The 23,209-nt window shown below is 46.2% G+C and overlaps 1 protein-coding gene across 1 annotated transcript in view; it reads left to right on the top strand.

Moving 5' to 3' along the window:
- The window catches only part of LOC138754771 (butyrophilin subfamily 1 member A1-like), a 33,981-nt gene extending 11,050 nt beyond the window's left edge, over window positions 1-22,931 (top strand). The window contains exons 2-8 of the mRNA XM_069919569.1: window positions 3,063-3,135; window positions 4,156-4,506; window positions 5,238-5,522; window positions 13,866-13,994; window positions 14,527-14,553; window positions 19,624-19,650; window positions 21,746-22,931. Coding sequence (XP_069775670.1) covers window positions 3,063-3,135; window positions 4,156-4,506; window positions 5,238-5,522; window positions 13,866-13,994; window positions 14,527-14,553; window positions 19,624-19,650; window positions 21,746-22,308 — 1,455 coding nt within the window. The 3' untranslated portion in view covers window positions 22,309-22,931. The remainder of the gene's footprint in view (window positions 1-3,062; window positions 3,136-4,155; window positions 4,507-5,237; window positions 5,523-13,865; window positions 13,995-14,526; window positions 14,554-19,623; window positions 19,651-21,745) is intronic.
- Window positions 22,932-23,209: the final 278 nt, after the last annotated feature.

Genomic DNA, 23,209 nt, shown 5'->3' with positions numbered 1-23,209 from the left:
CATCCCTCCTACAGCACAAAACACAAACCTGACCATCAATATCCAGGAGAGACTCTGTAAATCAACGAGGACTTCTCGAAGCTCAGGAGACAGCTCTGGGTGAGACCCGGTGTCACTGATGAAATTCTCCAGAAGGTTCTCTGCCTGCTGGAGGGGGGTTTTGTCCCAGGTACCACTGGGACCAGAGGGGGTGGTGAGCACTCAATAATCTTGTGGTCCAGTTCATTCCATTCCTTGCTCCTTTGGAGGACTCAGGTTTCGTAAGTTGTGTCCTGGTTTAAACAAGAGGACAACTCCCTTTTCACAAGTTGTGAGAGCTTGTGGTCCCATGGATAAGTACAGGTGAACAGTTCCTCATGTTGATGCCAACTGGGACAACAGCTTCCCCTCCCAGGCTTCAGTGCATGTGACCAGAGCAGACTCATCCCATCTAGAACGTGACCAGAGCAGCCCCATCCCATTCAGAATGGGACCAAAGCAGAATTATCCCATCCAGGACAGGACCAGAGCAGATTCACCCTACCTGGAAAAGGACCAGGCAAATTCCACACATCCCGGATGGTATCATCCAGCCCCTCCCATCTGTAAACATTGATCTTTAGTCAACCAAGATGTTATATGAAGAGTGAAAGTGAAAGCTGCTGCAGAGATTGAGATCTCGATCAAGTTGGAAAGGTGGAATACCTGCAACCAAGTGAGTCCCAAATTTTCTTCTCATTTTTTTTAAGTTGTGGGGAAGTTTACACCCGGTGGGGTTGAATTGATTCTGACAACAAAGAAAGGTGCGAGAGGTTCAATGGGAACTTGCTGGGGAGTGTCTTCAGAAAAAGTCTGAACACCTTCACTGTGCTGGACCTCACCCATATCAGGGTTCAAGGTTAAAGTTCTGTTTATTGTCACATAATGCACAAAGAATGGAATATATGTGATATATTTCAATATCTGCCTGCTGTAAGGCAAACAAAGGGTCCTCTCAAGCAGTGCCCAACGTTCACAAACAATAGGAGAAAGAAAAGCAAAGGAGAGTTCCTTCACCAACCGCCCACAGTCTCTCAGGGTCCATCAGCCGCTGAGCACTCGCTGATCTGATTCCATGGTCATAGTCCTGTATGCTCCTTTCTCTCAAGGTGGGGGAGGGTAATCTCCCCATTTCAGGTGCCCTGTGCCTGTCCCCTGGAGACTATAACCCCTCCTGGTATTCTGCCCTGCACGCCTTGTCATCTTGAGCACTGACCTCCATGGTTGCAGGATGTTAAAAGAACACCGTCGACTCCTCTAACAGGCTGTTTGAAACCTCTATGGAGATGCCCGCACCAGGCAAAGAACAATGTGCGGAGCAGTGTTGTATCTCCTCTGCCCATTCTCCTGGGTCCAACCAGTGGAAGCCCTACTGTAACAGGGAGTGACAGGTACCTTCCACAGGGAGCTATCAGGGTCAAACCCAGCCACCTAAACAAGAAGGGAAGCAGAAGAGAGGACCCTTGTCTTGTGAGGGTCATTTCATGAAACATGTCCTGCTTCCTCACATCATTAAACTCTGCAAGTATTTGCTCTTTTACCTCTTTTGTATCAAATCTCTCATCTAGTCAATACATCTTCCGTATTTTTAAGTTAAACGGGAAAGTCTGGAGACATTGTGATTGGAGTGTAATACAAAAATGTGCTGGAGGGACTCAGCAGGTGATGCAGGGACCACAGGAAGTAAAGGGACTGAGCCCTACATCAAGGTCTGAGCACAAGCAAGCAGGGTCATGAATAATAAAGTGGGGCCGGGAGAGGAGGGAGAAAAGGGCAGGGGGAGGAGGACAGGCTAATATGTAAGAGGTTCCAAGTGGATACAGGTGGGAGGGCAGAAGAGTCAAAAGTTGAGGTGATGGGATGGGGGGAGGGGGGTTCGCTGGGAAGAGAGGGGTTAGGGAGCTGAAGATAAGGAGACAGGAGAATGGGGAAAGAGAGTGACTCAGGGGAGGTGATTAACACAAACTGTCAATGTTAATGCCATCTGGTTGGAGAGTTCCCCGACAGAATATAAGGTGCTGTTCTTTCAGTTTGCGTGTGGTCTCGGTTTGGCAGTGCATGAGGCCATAGGCAGACATGTCATGTGGGAATGGGGTGTGGAATTAAAATGGTTGGTGACTGCATCAATCGTTATTGATTCAGGCAGAGCGAAGGTGCTCATCGAAGCAATCTCTCAGTCTGCACATAGTCTTTCTAATGTGTGGAGACCATAAAGGGCACGCTGGATGCAGAAGATCTCACCCACAGATTCACAAGTGATGTGTCCCTTGACTTGGAAGGACGATTTGGGACTATGAATAGTGGTGAGGGAAGTGACGTGGGTGCAAGTGGAGCATCACCTGTGACCAATTAACCCACCAATCCCGTGCATCTTTTTAATGTGGAAGGAAAGAGGAGCACCTGGATGAAACCCACACAGGTCTCAGGGAGAACATACAAGCTCCTTCCAGACACAGTGCCAGATTCGAACCCGTTCCGTGGAGCTGGAATAGCGCTGTACTAACCGCTACACTAATCACTGCACAAATGGCATCAAATAGTAGAAGGAAATGTCTGGTCAAACTGTCAGCCCTGAAATTATGCAGTGATTCTGTTACACAAATACATTTTGTATTTGACTGAAGTTCCACCTGTCTGGTGTCTTGCTAATAGAACAACATGGAACATTCCAGCACAGTCCAGGCCCTTTGGCCCACAATGTTGTGCTGAGTGATATAATCCTACTCAACAAACGAAACTTTCCCCCTCTCAAACATCACCCTCTATTTTCTTGCATCCATGTGCACATCCAAGAGTCTATTAAATGCACCCAGTGTTCCAGTCTTCACCTCCACCCCTGGTGATACATTCCAGACACCCAACCCTCTCTGTGTAAAATTGTACCCCTGAGGTCTCCTCAGAACTTTCCTCCCCTCCCTTTATATAGATGCCCTCTGGAATATTATTTACAATTTGTGTTATTGTCTCCATTAAGTGAACAGAGAATGGAATTGATAGAATAAGTAGCAACTTTAAATTCAATGCAGTCTCTTTAAAATAACCAGGTGACATGGTCATTTGTGATGAGGGGAAGGTGTTTGTGGATCCAGCTTCTCTTCGTTCCTGCTGTGGCGATGGGTAAGTGATGGAATTGTCACTCAGCCCTTGTTCTGAAATTGGTGTTTTTTCACTTGCTTCATAATGGACTGTGTTTCTGCTGCCAGGGAAAGTTACTGTCTGCAACTGCCTGGGTGAAAGGGTTGTGGGTTCAACTCCCACTCTGGAGTAATGCTGGCAGAGATCTGGGCCGATACTCCAGTTCTGGGCTGTGGGATCACCACACTGTTGGGAGGGGCATTGTTCAGATGTGATGGGAAACTGGTGTCTCTGACGGAGGAGAAAGACCCCCTGAAAAAGAACAGGAGAGTTACTCTCTGCAGCCTGGGTGATCGTTATCCTGCAGCCAGCTTCACTGGAACAGATTATCTGTTGGTGTCATCTTGCTGCTGATGGGAGTTTGCTGTGTGGACTTTATTTATATCCATGCTGCATTACAAGAGATTACACTGAAAGTGGCTCTAAATAGTCATAAGGCCCTTCAGGATGACTCAAGCCACTTTCAGGTACATTCTCCGCCAATAATGTCCTTGCAGAAGCGGATGCATGCAGACCTGTGGAATAGTCGTTAAGGTGGCAGCTCTGAAAGCCCTGCGCTGTTCACCTGAAAGAGAAAGCTGCAGGAGAGGGTCCTCTGAGTGCACCCCGGCTCCTGTCCCTTCAGGACTCTGGGGGAGAGAAAGATGGTGTCAGACGTTAGGGCAGGGGCAATGCCACGGGACTCAAGGCTGGGGCAGCAGGCGTGGGACCTCAGGGTTGAGGCAGCCGGCGTGGGACGTCAGGGCCAGGCTGGCCAGCGCGGGACTATGGGGCAGGGGCTGCCAGCCGGGACTTTGGGGCAGTAACCACTTTGCCATCCATGGCCGTATGCATCAAGGAATGTTAGAAAGTTGTAAAAAATATTGTGTTCCAAATGAAAAGATTCCAAATTGATTTTTGGAAGAATTTGGTATTCGGAATATGCAAATGTACTTTTGTTTAACTTTAGAAATTAAAACTATTCAAATGTTAAAATGCTGAAGTTTGAACTTTCTATTTTAGCCAAAGAATTCTATGTGGTCGGTCCAGCCAATCCCACAGTGTTCAGAGCAGGTGAAGATGTTGTATTAGAGTGCCAAATGGTACCACTTGCATCACTGGATGCTCTGGAGGTTCGATGGTTCAGGTCGAGCACGGATTCTACTGTACATCTATACACGAATGGACATGATCAACCTGGCGTGCAGGATGAGGTTTATCGTGGGAGGACGGAACTTTTCCAGGATGAGTTTCCCCATGGAAATGCCTCCCTTCTACTGAAGAGAACAAAGGTATCAGATACAGGCAGCTACACGTGCTCCATCAAATCCAGCTCATTCCGTGAGCAGGCGGTGGTGGTTCTGCAGGTTGCAGGTGAGTCCCACTGTGACCGCTGTGGGATACAGTGTTCCCAGCAGCTTTTACATTGGAAATGTCAGTCAGCAGGCCCAGGAATATAAGGTGGAGCCACAAGGAATTCCATGGAAAATTTGATGGATATGTTGGCGTTCAAACAGATTGGGGATTGGATGGCAGCAGTGGTGGTGTCGGAATGGGAAGGTGTCTGTAAACCCGACCAACCAGTTAAACAAGGAAGTCTGCAGATGCTGGGGTCAAGTGGAAAACACAAATGTGCTGGAGAACCTCAGCAGGTCACACAGCATCAATGGAAAGCAAAAGGTCACAAATGTTTAGTGACTCGACCCTTCATCAGGAATCACAGAAAACCAGGCAGAATAAAAATGTGGGGAAGGAGAGGGGAGAAGGGAGGAAGGGGCAGGGGTACAGGCTCACAGGTAAGATGGATGGATACAGATGGGAGGCTGGAAGGGGAAAACACCGAGGGTAAGGGTGGGGGTTAGCTCTCTGAATGGGGAGGGAAAGGGATGGAGAGCTGGAGGAAAGGAGGCAGAGGGTGGGGAAAGAGACAGACTTGAGGAGGGGCTTAATGGAAATCAGAGGTCGTTGTTAAAGCTGTCTGGTTCCAGAACATTCCACCACCCACTTGCTTGAGATCCTTCCACTGCAACACTCAGGGAGAGTCCCCTCCTTCACGTGTTCTGCTCTTTAATGCAATGTGTTTACCGACTGAATCTCAATTCCAGCTTTTGGAGTCCAGCCCTGGATTCACCTGGAGGAGAACAATAAGCAAGGTCTCCGTGTGGTGTGTCATTCTGATGGATGGTTTCCCCAGCCGGGAGTACAGTGGACGGATGGGAGTGGGCAAGATGTGACAGCACTCTCCAACACACGGTTCACAGAGAGCTCCAGAAAACTCATCACGGTCCACAGTCACATCAACTTCACAAGTGACTCTGTGAACAAGTATTCCTGTTTCTTCCGAAGTGGTTTATTGGGAAAAACACGAGAGGCCCATCTCCAGATATCAGGTAGGGAATCCCGGGGAATATTCTGTGAAATAAATGATTTTACATCTCTGCTGAAGGTATTAAATCCAGAGAGAACTCATCACTGCTGGTTTCCTTCTGTCTCCTGGCCAAGGGGCACTTTCACACATTTGCAAACAGATAGTCTCCCACCCGTTGAACTATCTGAGGTAAAATCATTCCTATGTCCACATTTCCATGTTCGCTCCTTGTGTAGAGGTTTGTAGAAAAGGCTCTGGGTATTTTGTCCAATACACAAATGTGCTGAAGAAACTCAGCAGGTCATACATCATTTATGACAAGTAAAGGGGGAGCAATGTTTCATGCTGAGCCCTTCGTCAAGGTAATGAGCCAAAAGCAGGCAGATGCCTGGATAAAAATGTGTTGGAAGAGTGGGAGGAGAGGAAGGAGGATGGAGGCACACAGGCCAAGAGGCAAGAGGTGAACCGACGTGGGAGGGAAGGAGAGAAAAAGGCTGAGAAGTAATGGGGGAGGGGGCAGCTCTGTGAATGGAGGAGGAGAGAATGGGGTGGGGAGCTAGAGGAAAGGAGATTGAGGGATAGGGAAAGAGAGAGACATGGGGAGGGGTTTAACGGAAACTGGAATCATCCCTGTTGATGCTGTCTGGTTGGAGAGTGCCCAGATGGAATATTAGGTGTTGTATTTTGTGATTTCACTTCACTGTGAAAGGATCAAAATTTTATCATTTCATAAAAATAGAAAATCCTGGAAAAACACAGCAAGGAAATTGTCTTCTCGTTCATATAGAAGTTCTCTGTTTGAAGAGGGAAAGAGAGAGAACAGAGGCAGTCCAACATCAATCCCCGTAGAACACCAGTTGTGTGAAGTGTGGGGTATGGATTAAACTGTCAACCAGGTCATCTGCTCAGTGGGGACATCAATGTAGTGGTGGAGAGAATATTTCCTTTTCGTCTCAAACAGTGTGAGCCAAGGCCCATTAAGAGAATGAGATCTTGGAGGAAGGAATGTAAAAGGTATGAACTGCTGGAAATGTATCATAGAAGGATGGTCCCAGAGGACTGGAAAATCGCAAATGCCATCTCCTATTCAAGAAGGGAGGGAGGCAGCAGAAATGAAATTATAAACCGTCTAGTCTGTTATCAGTGGTTGGGAAGGTAATTACGGATCCGGGGGAAGATATGTATTCGTAAATTGTCAAATATTTTCTGAGGAGTGGACTTTGTTAAATATATAGGCACCAAATACAGATGATCAGAAATTTATACAAGATGCTTTTTTGAATTTAGTAGATGTTTTACTGGTGATGATTTTAATTTTTGTTTGGAACCTTTCTTGGATAAGTCATCAAGACATTAGTTAAGTCAAAAACAGCTAAAATATTGTTATGTTTAATGAAAGATATGAATTTAATTGATATATGGAGAAGGATGCATCCTGAAGATAGGAATTACTCTTTGATTTCTGGTAGATTCGATACATATTCTAGAAATGATTTTTTGTTTTGTTTACGGCTCAAAATCAATCATGAGTTTTAAATGTTGATTATTAAACAAGAATATTATCTGACCATTCTCCATTATTGAATGAATTGGAATTTGCTGTAAAACAACACTCAGTGGACGGATGGAGATTAAATTCTTTATTATTGGGAAGGGTAGATTTTGGGGTTTTATATAATACAACATAGAAAATTGTTTTGTGATACAAATTTATATTCAAAAGAAGATATGTTTATTATTTGGGATGTGTTAAAAGCTTATTTAAGAGGACAATTTATTATTGACACCTCAAAACTTAAAAAGGAATATATGAAAGATTTAGATTAAAAAAAGAAATAACAATATTGGAAAAAGAAATTCAAAAATCAACTTCCAAGAATAAATATAGAAGTTTAATTAATAAGAAATTACAATATAATACAATGTTAACCTGTAGAACAGAGAAAATTATATTACGGTCAAAGCAGAAATATTATGAATTCGGAGAACGACCTCATAAAGTTTTAGCTTGGCAATTAAAAGTGGAACAATCCTCACGAAAAATTAATGCAATACAACAGAATAACAATGAAATGGCATTTAATCCACAAAATAAATAAATGATTTAGTGCTATTAATTGCAGAGCTCAAGACACACGGCTTACCAGAGAAAAGACAACTACCAACAGATTTTATTTTAAAGGGAAGTGACGTTAGCGCGGCTCGTAAAGGGGAGTGATGTCAGCGTGCTGCAGTCATTGTCTCTCTGGCAACATGCCAGCAGAGAAGCAACATGCTCCGTCAACTCACATGGGTCTGCAAATGTGAGCTTCTCCTGGGAAAAGAATGGGAGGCTGCACCAATCTCTGCCGGCTGCTCAGTGCGGCGATCCTGTCTGTCCAGCTGTGGGGCCGCGCGGTCAGCCACATCACTGCATCCCACAGAATCGTTGCATGGCTGCAATGTAACAACTTTGGGTATTTTAGAGGGCATCCCTGGCACTTGGGAGGTGGGACATGCACATGTTCAGCAATGTCCATGTGTGCAGTCTTCAGTCTGTCTCGTGTAAAAGGTTCTGATCGACCACCAATGTCCAATACCACTGTAGATCCATTGTGCTGCAGCACTTTTTAGGCCCCTCGTAATGTTGCTGCAGGAGTGTAGAGTGGGATGGTCATTGAACAAAAATGTAAGAAGTAGAGTGGAGAGCAGCAGAAACTTGTGTAGATGGTGATCCATCATGAGTTGCTGGAACCGGAGCCAGGGAACCCATCTTGTTTCTTAGTTCTTGTAATTCCTCTGTAACCGAGGATTTATCTTTAGCTGGAGAAGTTGTGATGTCTGCTGGTACTAGGAGTGGAGCGCCATTAATTAATTCTGCTGAAGAGGTCTCCAGGTCTTGGAATGTAGGGGAGGGCCGGTGGTGGTTAAGAAGGGCTGAACTCCATGACGTGGAGAGACTAAATGGAAATCTGATGCAGGTTGTTCAGGAAATTCTGCAAATGTTTGCAAAATTATCGGTGGCGAATGTTTGCACATGTAGCAGTATTGCCAGCTACCTGAAGAAAGTGGGCATGTGTGGAATATGGTGTCATGGAACAAATGTCGCCATTTCACATCTACCAACAAGTCATGTACCCTCAGTAAGTCCACTCCCAAAATGTGCTGCCCTACGGCCACCAGAATAAAAGCCCAGTGGTAAGGTGTGTCGCCTAATACCAGTTGTATTGTTCCAGAATCAAGCCAACAACCACAAAGAAGGAAAATCACAGAGGGGTAAAGATGAACAATTAATTTATTAACAGAATTTCACCTTCAAACTTTAATTCAAAATCCCCCCTTTTATAACAATGCCCACTGGTTACTATTCAAATTTCTAAACAGTGTAAAACTAATAAATTCCCCAGCCTAAATATAACATATGTAATTAAAGTCAAAGGTATATTTCCAACCAGCCCACAGAAACACTTAGACACAAAACAAACACAAAACACACAAGACTCACAAAACTTCGATCTCAACCAAAGCAAAGATCATAAACAAAATTCAGTTTGTTTGATAAACTGAAGCCAAAAGATCTTAGAGAGACAGAGAGAGAGAGAGAGAGAGAGAGAGAGAGAGAGAGAGAGAGAGAGAGAGAGAGAGAGCACAAAATTCAAAGTTTTCTTGTGTTGCTGCAGAGAGAACCACTGGCTTGGTCCAGATCCTTCTGGCTTCAGAATGTTCATCCCTTTTAAAATCCCAACATTCTAAACTGCCTCCCAGACAATGACTCTGCTTGGGCCTCCTTCCACTTCACAGCCACACCCAGTGGTGGTTTGTCTTCCAAGTCCAGAAATTTCTAGGTCATCTTCTGCACATGCCCAGTCCGTCTCCCACTCTCTCAGCAGTCCACCTTCACCTTGGCTCTCTAAGGCAAACTGACACTTTCCAACACAAAAGCACACAACACATTGACCAATACACAACATAGAACTCTGTAACAGTATCAACCTTGTACCATAACTGCTAATCATAGAGCCATTGGTGTCATGCAAGTCAGTTTGAGGCACTTGAGATTCCCTCTCATAAGAGGATGGCGGGAAGATACTGAGCTGAGCTCTGGTGTCGACTTGCAGTTTCTATCCCATGCACTGATCAGTGACATATAACAGGGCAGTCTGATCGCCAACTGCCGAGGCCAACAGCGCCATTTGGCATTGTCACTTCTTTGGGAGTCAACCACATAACTGCATGGTGGTACACAGCGGCGCCATTCATGTCCGACTTTCTGTGGTAGAAACACCACTTATTGTTCTCCGATGGCTCTTTCTTCCTCGGGAGCTTGTGGAGGGCTGTAGAAATGGCGGCTGCATTGACGTGACTGTCCAAGGTGACCTGTTGAAACTTTGCCACAGGAGGCTGCACTACCCTGTGAAGTCTATCTGCCTCCCTCGAAACTTCTCTTGGTTTAGAGAAGTCAGCAGAAGAGAGCAGCAGGGCGATGTCATGATGGAGCCATTCCAAGAGGCTGCCTTGAACATTAAGCAATTGAAATGGCCGTCTGCTAATGCAAGCATTTCATTCATCAGGTCAGACATGCCGAAAGTCACAAGGAAATATTACAACTTCCTAATTTCAAGAATTACATAGCAGCACAATTAAGGTTTTTAGCTTTTTTAAAAATATTTGAAATAATAAAGGAATCTCAAAATTGAGAGATTGTTGTGACAAATGATAGATTGATGTCTTGATCAATTAAAAATTAAAAATGATATTCCTCGCAATATGTTATGTTGTTATTTTCAATTAAGAGCCTATTTCAGAGAGAAATTAGGATCTGATGTGATTTTTAAAAATTATAGTGAATGGAATGACTAAAAAATTTATTTCAATAGCATATATGTTGTTTCAAGAACAAACATCTAAAGTAGATTTGTTCAATTCAAAAGAAAGATGGGAACATAAGTGATATGTATAATATGTAATATATAACAATAGATCAACAGGTTTGGCAAAATTAATGTAAAGAAGTTATGTCTAATGCTATTAATGGAAGGTACAGATTACTTCACTATAATTTTTGACATCACTTGTACATTACACCTCAGAAATTGAGTAGATGGAGAGAGAATATATCAGATCAATGTTTTAGATGTGGAAAAGTTGGAACTTTTTTTCATTCTACATGGTCTTGTTTGAAGGTTAATTCTTTTTGGGTATCTGTTAGTAAGTTTTTACAATGAATGACTGGTGTTGCTTTTCCGTTAAATCCTGAACTATTGTTATTAAGACATTTTGAAAGGATATCTCCAAAATTACCTTTGTCAGACTCTCAGTTGATCTTTGTTGTGAGCCTCAGTAACAGCTAGGAAATGTATGACTGTTTCATGGAAATCTGATGTCTCATTAACATTATAAAGATGGCATTCAGAGATTCAAAGTTGGATTCCTTTAGAAAAAAATACTTATAATTTTCCATATTTTTTACAAATTTGGGGACCATATGCTAGAATAATAAAATTAAAATTATTTATTTTTATTTTGAATCCTTCTGACCAGTGAAGTTTTCACTGAATGAATGATAATTTTTGGAACAATATTTCTTGGTATGTTTGACTGTCATCTGAAGCATCCAAATTAACATGTAGCTATGTTATATATTTCATAATAGATTTTGATTAGTTATTGAGATTATATTATATTAAGGTGGGGGTGGTTTCTAAGGGACTTTGGGATTTTTTAGTCTTTAGCTTTTAGTTTAGTCGTGTTCTTTAGTTTCTTTCTATTTCTATATTTTCAACATATATTTGTTAACATTGTAATATTGAGATTTGTTATTGCTTGTTATCAATACATATGTTGATTTAAAAAAAATATTCAAAAAGGAAGAGGGGAGGGAGGCAGCAGAAATGAAATTATAAACCGCCTAGTCTGACACCAGTGGTTGGGAAGATGTTGGAGTTGACTGTTAAGGATGAGGTTATGGAGAACTTGGAGGCACATGACAAGATGGGCCAAAGTCAGAATAATTTCCTTTGGGGACAAACAGATGTAGTTTATGCTGTGGATTTGGATTTTCAGAAGGCCTTTGATAAGGTGACGCACATGAGAGCACTTAACAAACTAAGGGCCCATGGAATTACAGGAAACATACTAGTGTGGTAGATCATTGGGTGATTGGTAGGAAGCAGAGTCAGATACAGGGATCATATGCTGATTGGCTGCCAGTTGCTACTGGAGTTCCACAGGAATCGCTGATGGATCACTTCTTTTTATGTTGTATATTAATGACTTGGATTATGGAGTGAATGGCTTTGGGCCAAGTGTTCAGATGATACAAAGAGAGGGAGAGGAGATGGTAGATTTGAGGAAAGATGGAGGCTGCAGAAGGGTTTAGATAGATTAGGGGAATGGGGAGAGCAGTGGCAAATGAGGTAGAACAGAACATTACAGCACGGTTCAGTCCCTTTGTCCCTCAATGTTGTGCTGACCTATATATTCATAAAAAAATACTAAACCCTCCCTACCCTGGAACCTTCTATTTTTCTTTCATTCGTGTGCCTGTTCATAAGAGTCTCTTAAATGCTCCCAATGTTTCGGCCGCCAACATCTTCCCTGTCAGAGCATTCCAGGCACCTGCAACTCTGTGTAAAAAATCTACCCCTGAGGATTCCCCTAAAGTTCCCTCCCTTAACTTTGTTACAGATGTCCTCTGATGTTTGCTATTCCCACCCTAGGAAGCAGGTGCTGGCTGTCCACCTTATCTATGCCTCTCATAATCCTGTAGACCTCTATCAAGTCTCCTCTCATCCTTCTACACTCCAAAGAGAAAAAACTCAGTTCTGTTAACCTTGCCTCATAAGACTTGTTTCCCAATCCAGTCAACATCCTGGTAAATCTACTCTGCACCCTCTCCAGAGCTTCCACATCCTTCCTGTAATGAGGTGACCAGAACTGAACACAATACTCTAAGTGTGGTCTCACCAGAGATTTGTAGACTTGCAACATGACCTCCCTACTCATCCCCCGACAAATGAAGCCCAGCCTCCCATACGCATTTTTAACTATCCTATCAGCCTGTGAGGTGACCTTGAGGGATGCATGGATTTGAACCACTCTTAAGTATCCGACCATTAACTCCATACTCAGCTTTCTGGTTTGTCCTTCCAAAATTCATCACCTCACGCTTATCTGGATTGAAGACCACCTGCCACTTTTCTGCCCAACTCTGCGTCCTGTCTAAATCCTGCTGTAACCTTCCTACAATGTTGGAAAGTGAATGGTCATTGCTCGTTGTGAGAAAAATAAACAGGAAGATTATATTCCATCTTACACAAGTTTTTATATATTTTCCAAACTGTTCCTGTTTTTGGTCCCAAAATTTTTTTGATTCACTTGACCAATTATTTCCTCATATATTTGGAAATTAAGCATCCTACTCTTAGAAAAGTTTTACTTCAAACCTTAAAAATAGGTGGTTTGGCATTAGATTTTAATATTGGGTGGCTAATATTAGATTTGTCACTCATTGGATTCATTATTTTAAGGACACTTTAAATTGGATTAAATTAGCAATTAACTCAACTAAAAATATTCTCTTCTTTCGATACTCGGAGTGCCATTACCTTTCTCTGCTTTCAAATTAACAGATAATTTTGATATTGAGCATACTGTGAGAATTTGGTTTCAATTTTGAATTGTTTTTTGGATATCGTAGATATCTTGCACCTTCTGTGCAAGATTCTGCTCTTCGTGAAGGGTTGAAGTTGGGTATCCAATCTTTTCAAGATTTATTTATTGATGACAATTTAGCTTCACGCAAACAACTATCTCTTAAATTTAAACCTCCCAAACATCATTTCTTTAGATACCTACAAATTAGGAGTTTTTTTGAACTCTGTAGTGCTGAGACTTCCTCAAGACCTTGTTATAAATACGATACGGGTGGACTTAAGGAATAGGTTGAATGCCTGCTGATTAGCCGAGGCTGTGTGGGAAAATGGATCAGCTCATTATTAAATGGAGGGGCAGATTATTTCTGCTCCTGGGTGTTATGTCTTTGGGTCTTATGGATGACCTGGCCCATTCTGATGCAGACTGACATCCAACGCTGAGACCACTATGGACAAGCTCCATGTCACCCAACATCAGATACCTGCTGTGTCAGCAGTCAGATCACTGGGGAAAGTCCCCCTTCTCCCAGTGTGGAAGGGTTTGGGGAAGCCCAGGAGCTCCCTCCCCACAATCGTTTCCTCCCACGTCCCAAATCTTCCTCACTTCTTCTTCTGCTACTTTGTCCAGTGATGTAAAAACTCCCAGGACTAAACAAAAATAAAATGGGAAACTTCCAAGCACAAATATGCCCCTGTAACCCCTGAACCTTCTCTGTTCATTTCCCTTCCAGATGATTTCTTCCGTAAAGCCGATGAATTTGACGCCTGGCTGGTGGTTTTCTGGGTGTTGGCCGGCCTAGTGGTCACAGCTGCTGCCTTCAACGTAATGATCCACAGAAAAGAAGATAAAGTCACTAAAGGTAACGGCACAGTGCAAAGTGCAACGTTCTTAACTGGAAAGGCTGGGTGAACCAGAAGTGATTCAACTAAACCCCCTTGGCATGATTGGCATATCCAGGCTGCAGGAATATGTGTTGAGGGACGCACTGAAGTTTGGTGCACCCAACAAGAGGGCACTGGGCAGAAGGACCACAGCCCAGAGTCCTCCCATTACTGGCTCTGCAGGCTGAGCTGAGGGGAAATCCCTGAAACAACAGAGTGGGAGATAAGTGACAAGGTGGCCCAGTGTTGACAATGGTGGATAGTGAAGGTATCTAGAAATGTACAATGAATGTGAATGTACACTAAAAATATGAAAAGATAGAATCCAGTTATTTGGTAAAAAATTGTGAATAAAGTTTATTTTTGAAAAATAAGGACGTGGTGCCTGAGGGCCCTCCCTCACTACTCTCAATGACTGTGAATACAGGGGGCGAGGTGTGAATTGTGCTCTGTTTGTACATCCAGCTGCAGCTCCCACTCACTGACACGTTCCTGCTTCTTGTTTTACAGAACTCCAGCTGTTTTGCTCCTTGGAAGGTGAGTTACGTTGGACACCCCCTGACCCCACCCTTCAGTGAATGAATTGGAAATTTCCAGTTTCATTCCCCGAGGCCTCTTCCATCTCCATGATCGTTTCCCCACTCATCCACTCACCATCGCGCTTCCCTTCCTGACCCTGCTGTCTTATGTCTTCGCGCATTCCTCTCCTTGGATACTGTCCCCTCACTCACAACCCTCCTCCCTATAAAGTAACCCTTGACTTCTCCCTCCATGAATTCTACCTCTCCACCTCTTTCCGCACATCCTCATGCATCCTACGACTTGCAAAATCCTTGTGTTGAATGAGGTTTTGTCTGATATTGGAACGTTTATTCTGAGAAAAATAAATATCTCTTCTACTACTGACTTTTCCCCTTTGTGATTCCGGTTCAGTGAATTAAATTTCATGCATTTGTGCCTCAGAATCCCTCAGAGTAGATTTAGAACATTGAAATCTCCAGCACAGTAAAGGCCCTTCGGCCCACAGAGTTGTGCTGGACAAATCACCGACTCTAACCACTATGTAGAATTTCCCTACTCCATAACCCTCCATTGTATGTATTGTCTGAGCCGGCCATACCCTGAACCTGCGACTCCTCCCTCCTGGAAATCCCAATAAAGGCTGTTACGCCCAAACTCATCCCTCAGTACCTGCCTTGGAACCGGGCTAGCAACGTGTGAGCTGCGTTGATGTCTTAAGGTGTTTAAAGCCTATTAATCACAACTCTCTGTCCAATGTGGTTGATCGATAGTGCTACAATTTAATCACCTTAATGTTGGGTCACGGACAAGGCAATGTCGGGTGATAAACTGGACACGACCCTTATAATCCGGAGGCCTAAGTCAAATTCGATCAATGGCTGCACTGTCCGAATGCTTTTGTGAGACACAACAACGTTCAGAGTGAGGAAGACAAACAAGATTCACTCTTTGATCAGGTCGACCACCGCATTCTTCAGATGATAAGGGACTGCACGACTTATTCGGCCACAATGGAGCTCCTTCAGAAACAGTACTGGAGCCCGACGAATGTTATCTACATCAAGTACTTCCTGGGCAGTCAGAGACAAGCACCTGGTGAGTCGGTGGATAAGTACATGCAGGTCCTGTGGGTGTTGGGATGGGCCTGCAGTTGCAGAGAAGTCTCTGCTGCTGTCCACTTAGAAGAACTGATGTACGATGCATGTGTGATCACATCAGACAGTGACTTGGAAAAGGGCGATCGAAGCCTGTAACAAGTTGTTCACTTGTCTCAAAGTGCTTGAGACAGCACAAATGAACGTGGAGGTCCTCTCAAGAAATGCAGCAACCTCAGAACGCGGGTTCCCCGGTCACCGCCGCTGCCATCGAGCACCCAAAGTGCTACTTCTGCGGCCACACAAAACTTTCCCAAAAGAACTGCCCATCTCAAAACACTACATGCTCCACCTGTGGGAAGAAAGGACACTACAGGTGTCCCAGACCCTTTCTAGCAGAGATGCATGCACAGCATGGGGGCAGCCATGTTGGAGAGCACTCCCAAATCTGCTCTACAGCAGTGACTCAGACAGCGACCAGATGTTGGCCTCGATTACCCTGGATCAGGTCAACCCACATCAACTGGTCAGGGCCATGATGAACATCGAGGTAAATGGTTGCATTACGAACTGCCTATTTGATACAGGGAGCACGGAGAGCTTCACTTACCTGGGCATAGTGCAGCTCTACTCCCTCATGTTAACCCCGGTAAAATGTAAAGTCTCCCTGGCATCCATTCCCACTTGGCTGAGATCCATGGCAGCTGTACCATGACATTGATTGTGTGGGGAACGGAATACAAGAACTTGAAGATTTCATGACATAGCTCTGTGCACCAGTCATACCGGGACCGGATTTGCAGGAGGCAGGTGTCGCAGGTTCAGGGGGTGGCCGGCTCAGACAATACATACAATGGAGGGTTATGGAGTAGGGAAATTCTTCATAGTGGTTAGAGTCGGTGATTTGTCCAGCACAACACTGTGGGCCAAAGGGCCTTTACTGTGCTGGAGATTTCAATGTAGTTTGTCGGTCCACACACCCTCCTCACCACAGTCCACAACTACCAATTCTTAAACCATCCTATTTTCCCCTCCGAACACAAACTACGGTCTGTTTACCCTCCGGGTCCCACTGCCACCCGTGTTCGAGAACCTAACCCCCAACTGCAAACCTGTCAACACCAAGTGCCTTCATCAAAGCAGAAGTCAAATGGATTCTGGCAGAAGGGATCATAGAACACAGCCCAAGTCTCTGGAGGGCACAAGTGGTGGTCATTAATACGGAGATGAAAACCACATGGTCATTGTCTACAGGAAGACGATAAACCATTTTACCCACCTGGATGCCTACCCACACCCCCGCATTGCCGACATGGTGAACTAGATCAAACAGTTCTGGGTCTTCTCAACCATTGACCTCAAGGCCCTACCACCAATTCCCAGAGGACAGCCCGAACACTGTCTTCAAGGAAGGCTGCTGCGTCTACGACTTCCTCCAGGTCTCTTTCAGGGTCACCAATGGGAGATGGATTCGATAGTGGATACTACAGGCTAAAGGCCACATTACTCTATTTGGAAAATGTGACCATCTGTGGCCATGACCAGTAGGTTAATGGAGCTAATCTACACAAATTTCTCCAGACAGCAAAATGCTTCAACTTAATGTACAACCAAAAGAAATGCGCGTTCAGCATCCTTGGCCATCCTTGGTTGTGTGGTGGAGAATGGCGTCATTGGGCCTGACCCTGACCGCATGCGCCCCCGGTTGGAACTCCCATAGCCCCATACACTCAAGGCCCTAAAATGGTGTTTTGGCTTCTTTTCATATAATGCCCAGTGGGTCCTGAATCACATGGACAAAGCCCACCCGCTGGTGAAATCTACCTTCTTTCCCCTCTCGGCAGAATTGAAAGCAGCATTTACATGCATCATGGGCAACATTGCCAAAGCGGCGATGCATGCTGTGGATGAATCCATCCCCCTCCAGGTGGAGAGTGATGCATCTGACTTTGCCCTGGCTGTCACGTTCAAACAGGCGGGCAGGCCAATGGCATTCTTTTCCCGAACCCTCCAAGGGCCCCGAGCTCCCACACTAACCCATCGAGAAAGAGGCCCAGGCCACAGTGAAAGCTGTACACCACTGGAGGAACTACCTGGCCAGCAAATCATTCACCCTGCTTACTGACCAATGTGCAATCACCTTTATGTACAACAACAAACAGTGGGTAAAAATTAAGATCCTGAAGTGGAGAACTACGAGATCTTGTACCAGCTCAGGAAGCTAACGAGCCTCCAGATGTCCTGTTCTGGGGACATGCATCAACCCATATTTGGACTGCCTCCAAGTCCTCCACAACAACCTCTGCCAACCCCGGGTCACCAGGCTCTACCACTTCATTAGACCCCACAAACTCCCTTACTTGGTTGAGTATATCAGGTTGCTGACCCAGAGCTGCCCGGTCTGTGCCGAGTGTAAACACGAATTCAATCAGCAAGACAAAACCCACCTGATTAAATCCACCCACCCTTTCAACCATGTGAATATGGACTTCAAGGGCCCCCTCCCTTCCACCAACAGGAACATGTAATTCCTAAATATCATCAACAAATACTCCCGTATCCCTTTTACCATCCCTTGCCCAGACATGACCACGGCCTCAGTCAAAAGGCACTGTGCAGCATATTCACTCTGTTTGGACACCCCTGCTATATCCATAGCGACAGGCCAACCTCGTCTATGAGTGACGAGCTGCACCAGTAACTGCTGGCCAAGCACTTAGCCATGGATAAGATTACACGTTACAACCCCCAGGGGAAGGGCCAGATAGAAAGGGGGACCTCCACTGACTGGAAGGCAACCCTCCTAGCCCTCAGCTCGAGTGTCATGTCCATGTCCCAGTGGCAAGACGCCTTCTCTGAGGTGCTCCAGGCCACCAGGTCCCTGCACTGTACTTCTACTAATATGACACCGCATGAACAGCTTATCCTTCCCAAGAAGTTGGCATTGGGAGCCACACTGCCATCCTGGCAGCCCTGGGCCCATATGGCTCCAGAGACATATCAGATGACACAAGACTGACCCTCTGGTTGAGAAGGTCAACCTCCTCCAACCAAACCCCCAATACGCTTACGTGGAGTAACAGGATGAGCGGCAGGATACGATTTCCATCTGAGACCTGGAGCACGCCAGGGGACCCCTCAACCAACCAATCAACATCCCTTCACGGTAACCCCAGCTAGCCAGCCCCACTAACTGTGCATGATGCAGTGCCCCAGCCCCAGAAAGAGCAACCCCACAGTCCTATTAACCCCCTACAGCCACCAGAGGTGTAGCCTGTCACAACGACACTGGCCGGGAACCAGAAGCTGAACCACAGCAAACATTACGACGGTTGCAGCGACAGATGAGACCACCAGACAGGCTGAACCCGTAAAGAACATTGATTCACTTTAACACGTTGGACTTTGTTTCAAAAGAAGGGGTGAATGTGGTGGAACCACTGTATGTACATATGGACTGGCCCCCCACCCCTGAACCTGTGACTGCCCCACCCAGAAATCTCTCTAAAGACTGTTGCACCCAAACTCCTTCCTCAGCACCATCTTTGGAACCGGGTCAGTAGCAGGTGAGATGTGTTGATGTAATTGATGTGATTAAAGCTACTCCCTTCCAGGCCATGAGGCTGTGATACCCAATTACATCCATGTGACCAATTAACTGACCGATTAATCTTACCTGTGGGCTTGAGCTCTTCCCCCTGCCCCTGCCTCCCTCCTCCTCTCCTTCCCCCACCTTTGTACACAGGCATCTGTCTGCTATTTTCTTTCTTATTTCTGAGGAAGGGCCCAGGACCAAAATGTTGGTCACCCTTCACTTCCTTTGGACGCTGCCTGATCTGCTGAGTTTCTCCTGCACGTTGGTGTATTGCACTCGACCCCAGTGTCTGCAGGTTTTCGTGTTTAACTCCCAGATGGTCATTATTGTAATTTAATTTTCATTCACCCTGTCTCCAAATGATAAAAGATGTGAACTATTTCCTGTTTTGTGCAGGTTACGATGAAGTGGACATTGGGTTTGGTAAGTACAGATTGTTCCAGTCGTTATATTTGATGCAGTTTCACATTTAATTTAAATTTAGTTTGAATTCAGAGATTTAGAACGGTAACAGGACCTTACGGCCCACAGCCCACACCGCCCAAATAGGGCCATGTCACCAATTAACCCACCAACCCCGCATATCTTTGGAACATTGGAATAAATCGAAGCCCCAGAGGAAACCCACACAGTCACGGAGAGACGCACAAACTCCTCACAGTCAGCACCGAATTCAAACTCAGGTCACTGGGGTTGTAGAAGCCTTGTCCTAACCATGACTCCAACTGAGCTGCCCTTCATTGGAACATACGAGGCCATCTGTCTGCATTGAGTTCATTGCTGGATTGAAGCTGGTTAGCCTTGTCATTAGCCCCACACTATTACAGTTTCAGCGACCCGGGTTCAAATCTGGCACAATTACTACAGAGTTTGTACCCTCTCCCTGTGTCTGCGAGTTTCAAAGTTCCCCTTTCATGTTGAAGAGAAATTTTTGGCAAAGCAGTTACCCAATTGTCCCACCGATCACCCTCTCGGTACCTACTCCTGTGACCATAGGAAATGCTCCACTTACGTCCACACCTCCTTCCTCACCACTGCTTGGCGACCCATACTGCCTTCCCAGTGAAGCAAAACTTCACTTGTGAATCTGTAGGGGTCGTCTACCGCAACCAGTGCTCCCAATGCGGCCCCTTCTACATCAGAGAGACTGGACGCGACTGGGAGATTGCTTCATTGGGCACCTTTGCTGCAGAAACAAGGACCTCCCAGTAGCCGACCATTTTAATTCCACACCCTAATCCAACAGCAACGTGTCTGTCCATGGCCTTAAGCACTGCCAAACTGAAGCCACCCGCAAACTGGAGCAACAACACCTTATCAGGCGCGTTCCATCCAGTCAGCATTTTTATCGACTTCTCCAATTTCCATTAAACTCCTCCCCAGATTTTCTCTCTTCCCTTCTTGTCTGAGTTTAGGCATGAATAAAACCGCAGAGATCTTTGCTGGAACAGGGTGGGCCACAGCTTGAGTCCTATGCACAGATCTGGCCACAACAGTACAGGAAAGATGGGACTGCACTGGAGGGGGTAAAGGAGATGGTTATAGGGGCGTTAGCGGGATAATCCTTACCATCACCCCCTCCTTCACCCTCACTCCACACCCGCCCTCACCCATTTCCACACACCCCCCCACCCAACCCCACACAGGAAGTGCTGGGGATGTTTTGGCAGATATAACGGAAATGTGCATTTCCACAGTGTCTTTTTATGAACCTTTCCATACTGAACTGCACCAAAGACCCTATCTCCTTCCCTCCCCATTCCCCATGCATTTCCCTGTTCCCCACTCACATCCCACCACCTTCACCAACCCTTTGTGGGCCCTCAAGTCTCTCTCCATTCCTCTTCCCTGTTCCTTTCCTCCACCCCCATATTTCCCAGCCTCCTCGCATCCTTCCATCCCTCCTCAACCCCATCCCCATTACCCACCCTCTCCCTGACCTCCACTGGTCCTGAGGCAGCACTGCTCTTCTCCCTCCCCATCCATCCCCACTTTTCCACTCCCTCCTCCACCCCTGTCTCCTGTCCCACCCTCCATCCCTGTCTCCCATCCCTATCCCCCTTCCCCCTCCATCCCCACTCTCCCTACCTCCTCCATCCCCGTCCCCGACCCCATTCCCCCTCCATTTTGGGTCCCCTCCCCATCTCCCCTTGCCCTCCTTCCCCCTCACCCCTCCAACTCACCCTCCCCCTCCACCCCCCTCATCCATACCACTCCATCCCCATCTCCCCTTTCCCTCCATCTCCCTCTCATCTTCCCCCACCATCCCTGTCTCCCCTCCCACTCCATCCCCCTCCCCTACATCAATATACCCCCTCCCCTCCAACACCATCCCCCCTCCACCCTTGTCCACCTCCATCACCTTCACTCTTCCACCTCCATCCCGTGTCCCTCCATCCCCGTCTCCCCTCTCCCTCCATCCAGTCTCTCCTCCTCCCTCCATCCCAGTCTCCCCTCCCCCTCCTTTTTGTGTCCCCTCCATCCCCGGGGTCCCTCACACTCCGTTTCTCCCCCCCAGTCTCCGTCACCCTGGATGTGTACACAGCACATCCGATGCTCGAGGTGTCTGAGGATCGGAAGAGGATGAGACGGACTGCGACTCAGAGGGAGGGTCTCCCTGACACCGGGAAGAGGTTCACATACTGGTTTTGTGCACTGGGATCGGTGGGATTCACCTCGGGGAGACATTACTGGGAGGTGGAGGTGTCGGGGAACCGGCGCTGGTGCCTGGGAGTCGCCGCAAAGTCTGTGGAGAGGAAGGGATTGACCAACCTAATCCCGGAGACTGGAGTCTGGGGCATCGAGCAGTGGGATGACGAGTTTTATGTGAACACCTCCCCTCCATCCGATCTCCCTGTCGGTTCCATCCCCAGGACGGTGGGAATTTATCTCAGTTACGAGTCCGGGACCATTTCATTTTTCTGCACCGACACCAAGTCCCGTCTCCACTACTTCACTGGGAATAAATTCACAGGGAAACTTTATCCCTTCTTCTGGAGTGAGGATGAGAACAAGTGGCTGAGAATCTGCTCCAGTCCCGCTGTTGATCTGTCAGCGACTCGGGCCCCAGGACCAGCGTAAGGAGCAGGGTCAGGGACAGTGGGGGGGTGAAGCCCTGATGACAACAGGTTGGGGCTGAACGGGTCCCATCGAATCACCAAATTCCTTATTGGAAAAGCCCAAGAAGTCAAAGGCCAAAGTCTCCAGACCCCAGGGTTGCAGGAAAAACACAAGCTGGAGAAACTCGGCTCAAACAGGGTCCTTGACATCGCAAAGGGAAAAATACATCACCGACGCTTCGGGCTTGAGCCCTTCATCGAGGTCGGGGAAATGTCAGCACCGCCTGAGAAGCGGGGATTAAAAGCTGGGATTTTGACAAATAATGTTTCAAACAAATGTTTAGGCGAAAAAGTGCTTATGTGGAAAAAAGTGAAGCCTGTGGGTTTGGGATTTTGGGATCTTTCCCCCCAAAATAGACATTATTCACAATAAATTCTTTACAAAAGGAAACCCGTTCAGCGTCTCCTCCCACCCTTCATGTTGTGTCCATCCATTCCCATCACTGTGGATTCAGATTTCAGATTTATTGTCCAAGTACATACATGGCATCACATACAGCCCTGAGATTCCCTTTTCCCGCAGGCGCGGCTGAATTACCACTAATGTGTATTGCAAAAACTGAACTGTGCACAAAGTAAACGTAACAAATACAGAACTGTAAAAAGGTAACGAATGTGCATTACAGGGAGAGCAAAGAAAATCAATAATATGCACAAGTAACAGGCCCTTGAATGGGTCCCTGACTCAGTTTGTCGCTGAGGAGTCTGATGGTGGAGGGGGAGCAGCTGGTCCTGAACCTGGTGGTGCGAGTCTTGTGGCCCCGACACCTCTTTCCTGATGGCAGCAGCGAGAACCCAGCGCGGGCTAGGTGGTGCGGGTCTTTGATGATCGCTGCTTCTCTCCAACAGCAGCGTTCCCTCCA

The sequence above is a fragment of the Narcine bancroftii genome, chromosome 2 (genome assembly GCF_036971445.1).
Source record: "Narcine bancroftii isolate sNarBan1 chromosome 2, sNarBan1.hap1, whole genome shotgun sequence".
NCBI classification, from domain to species: Eukaryota; Metazoa; Chordata; class Chondrichthyes; order Torpediniformes; family Narcinidae; genus Narcine; species Narcine bancroftii.
This window is presented reverse-complemented; position numbering and strand designations above follow the sequence as displayed.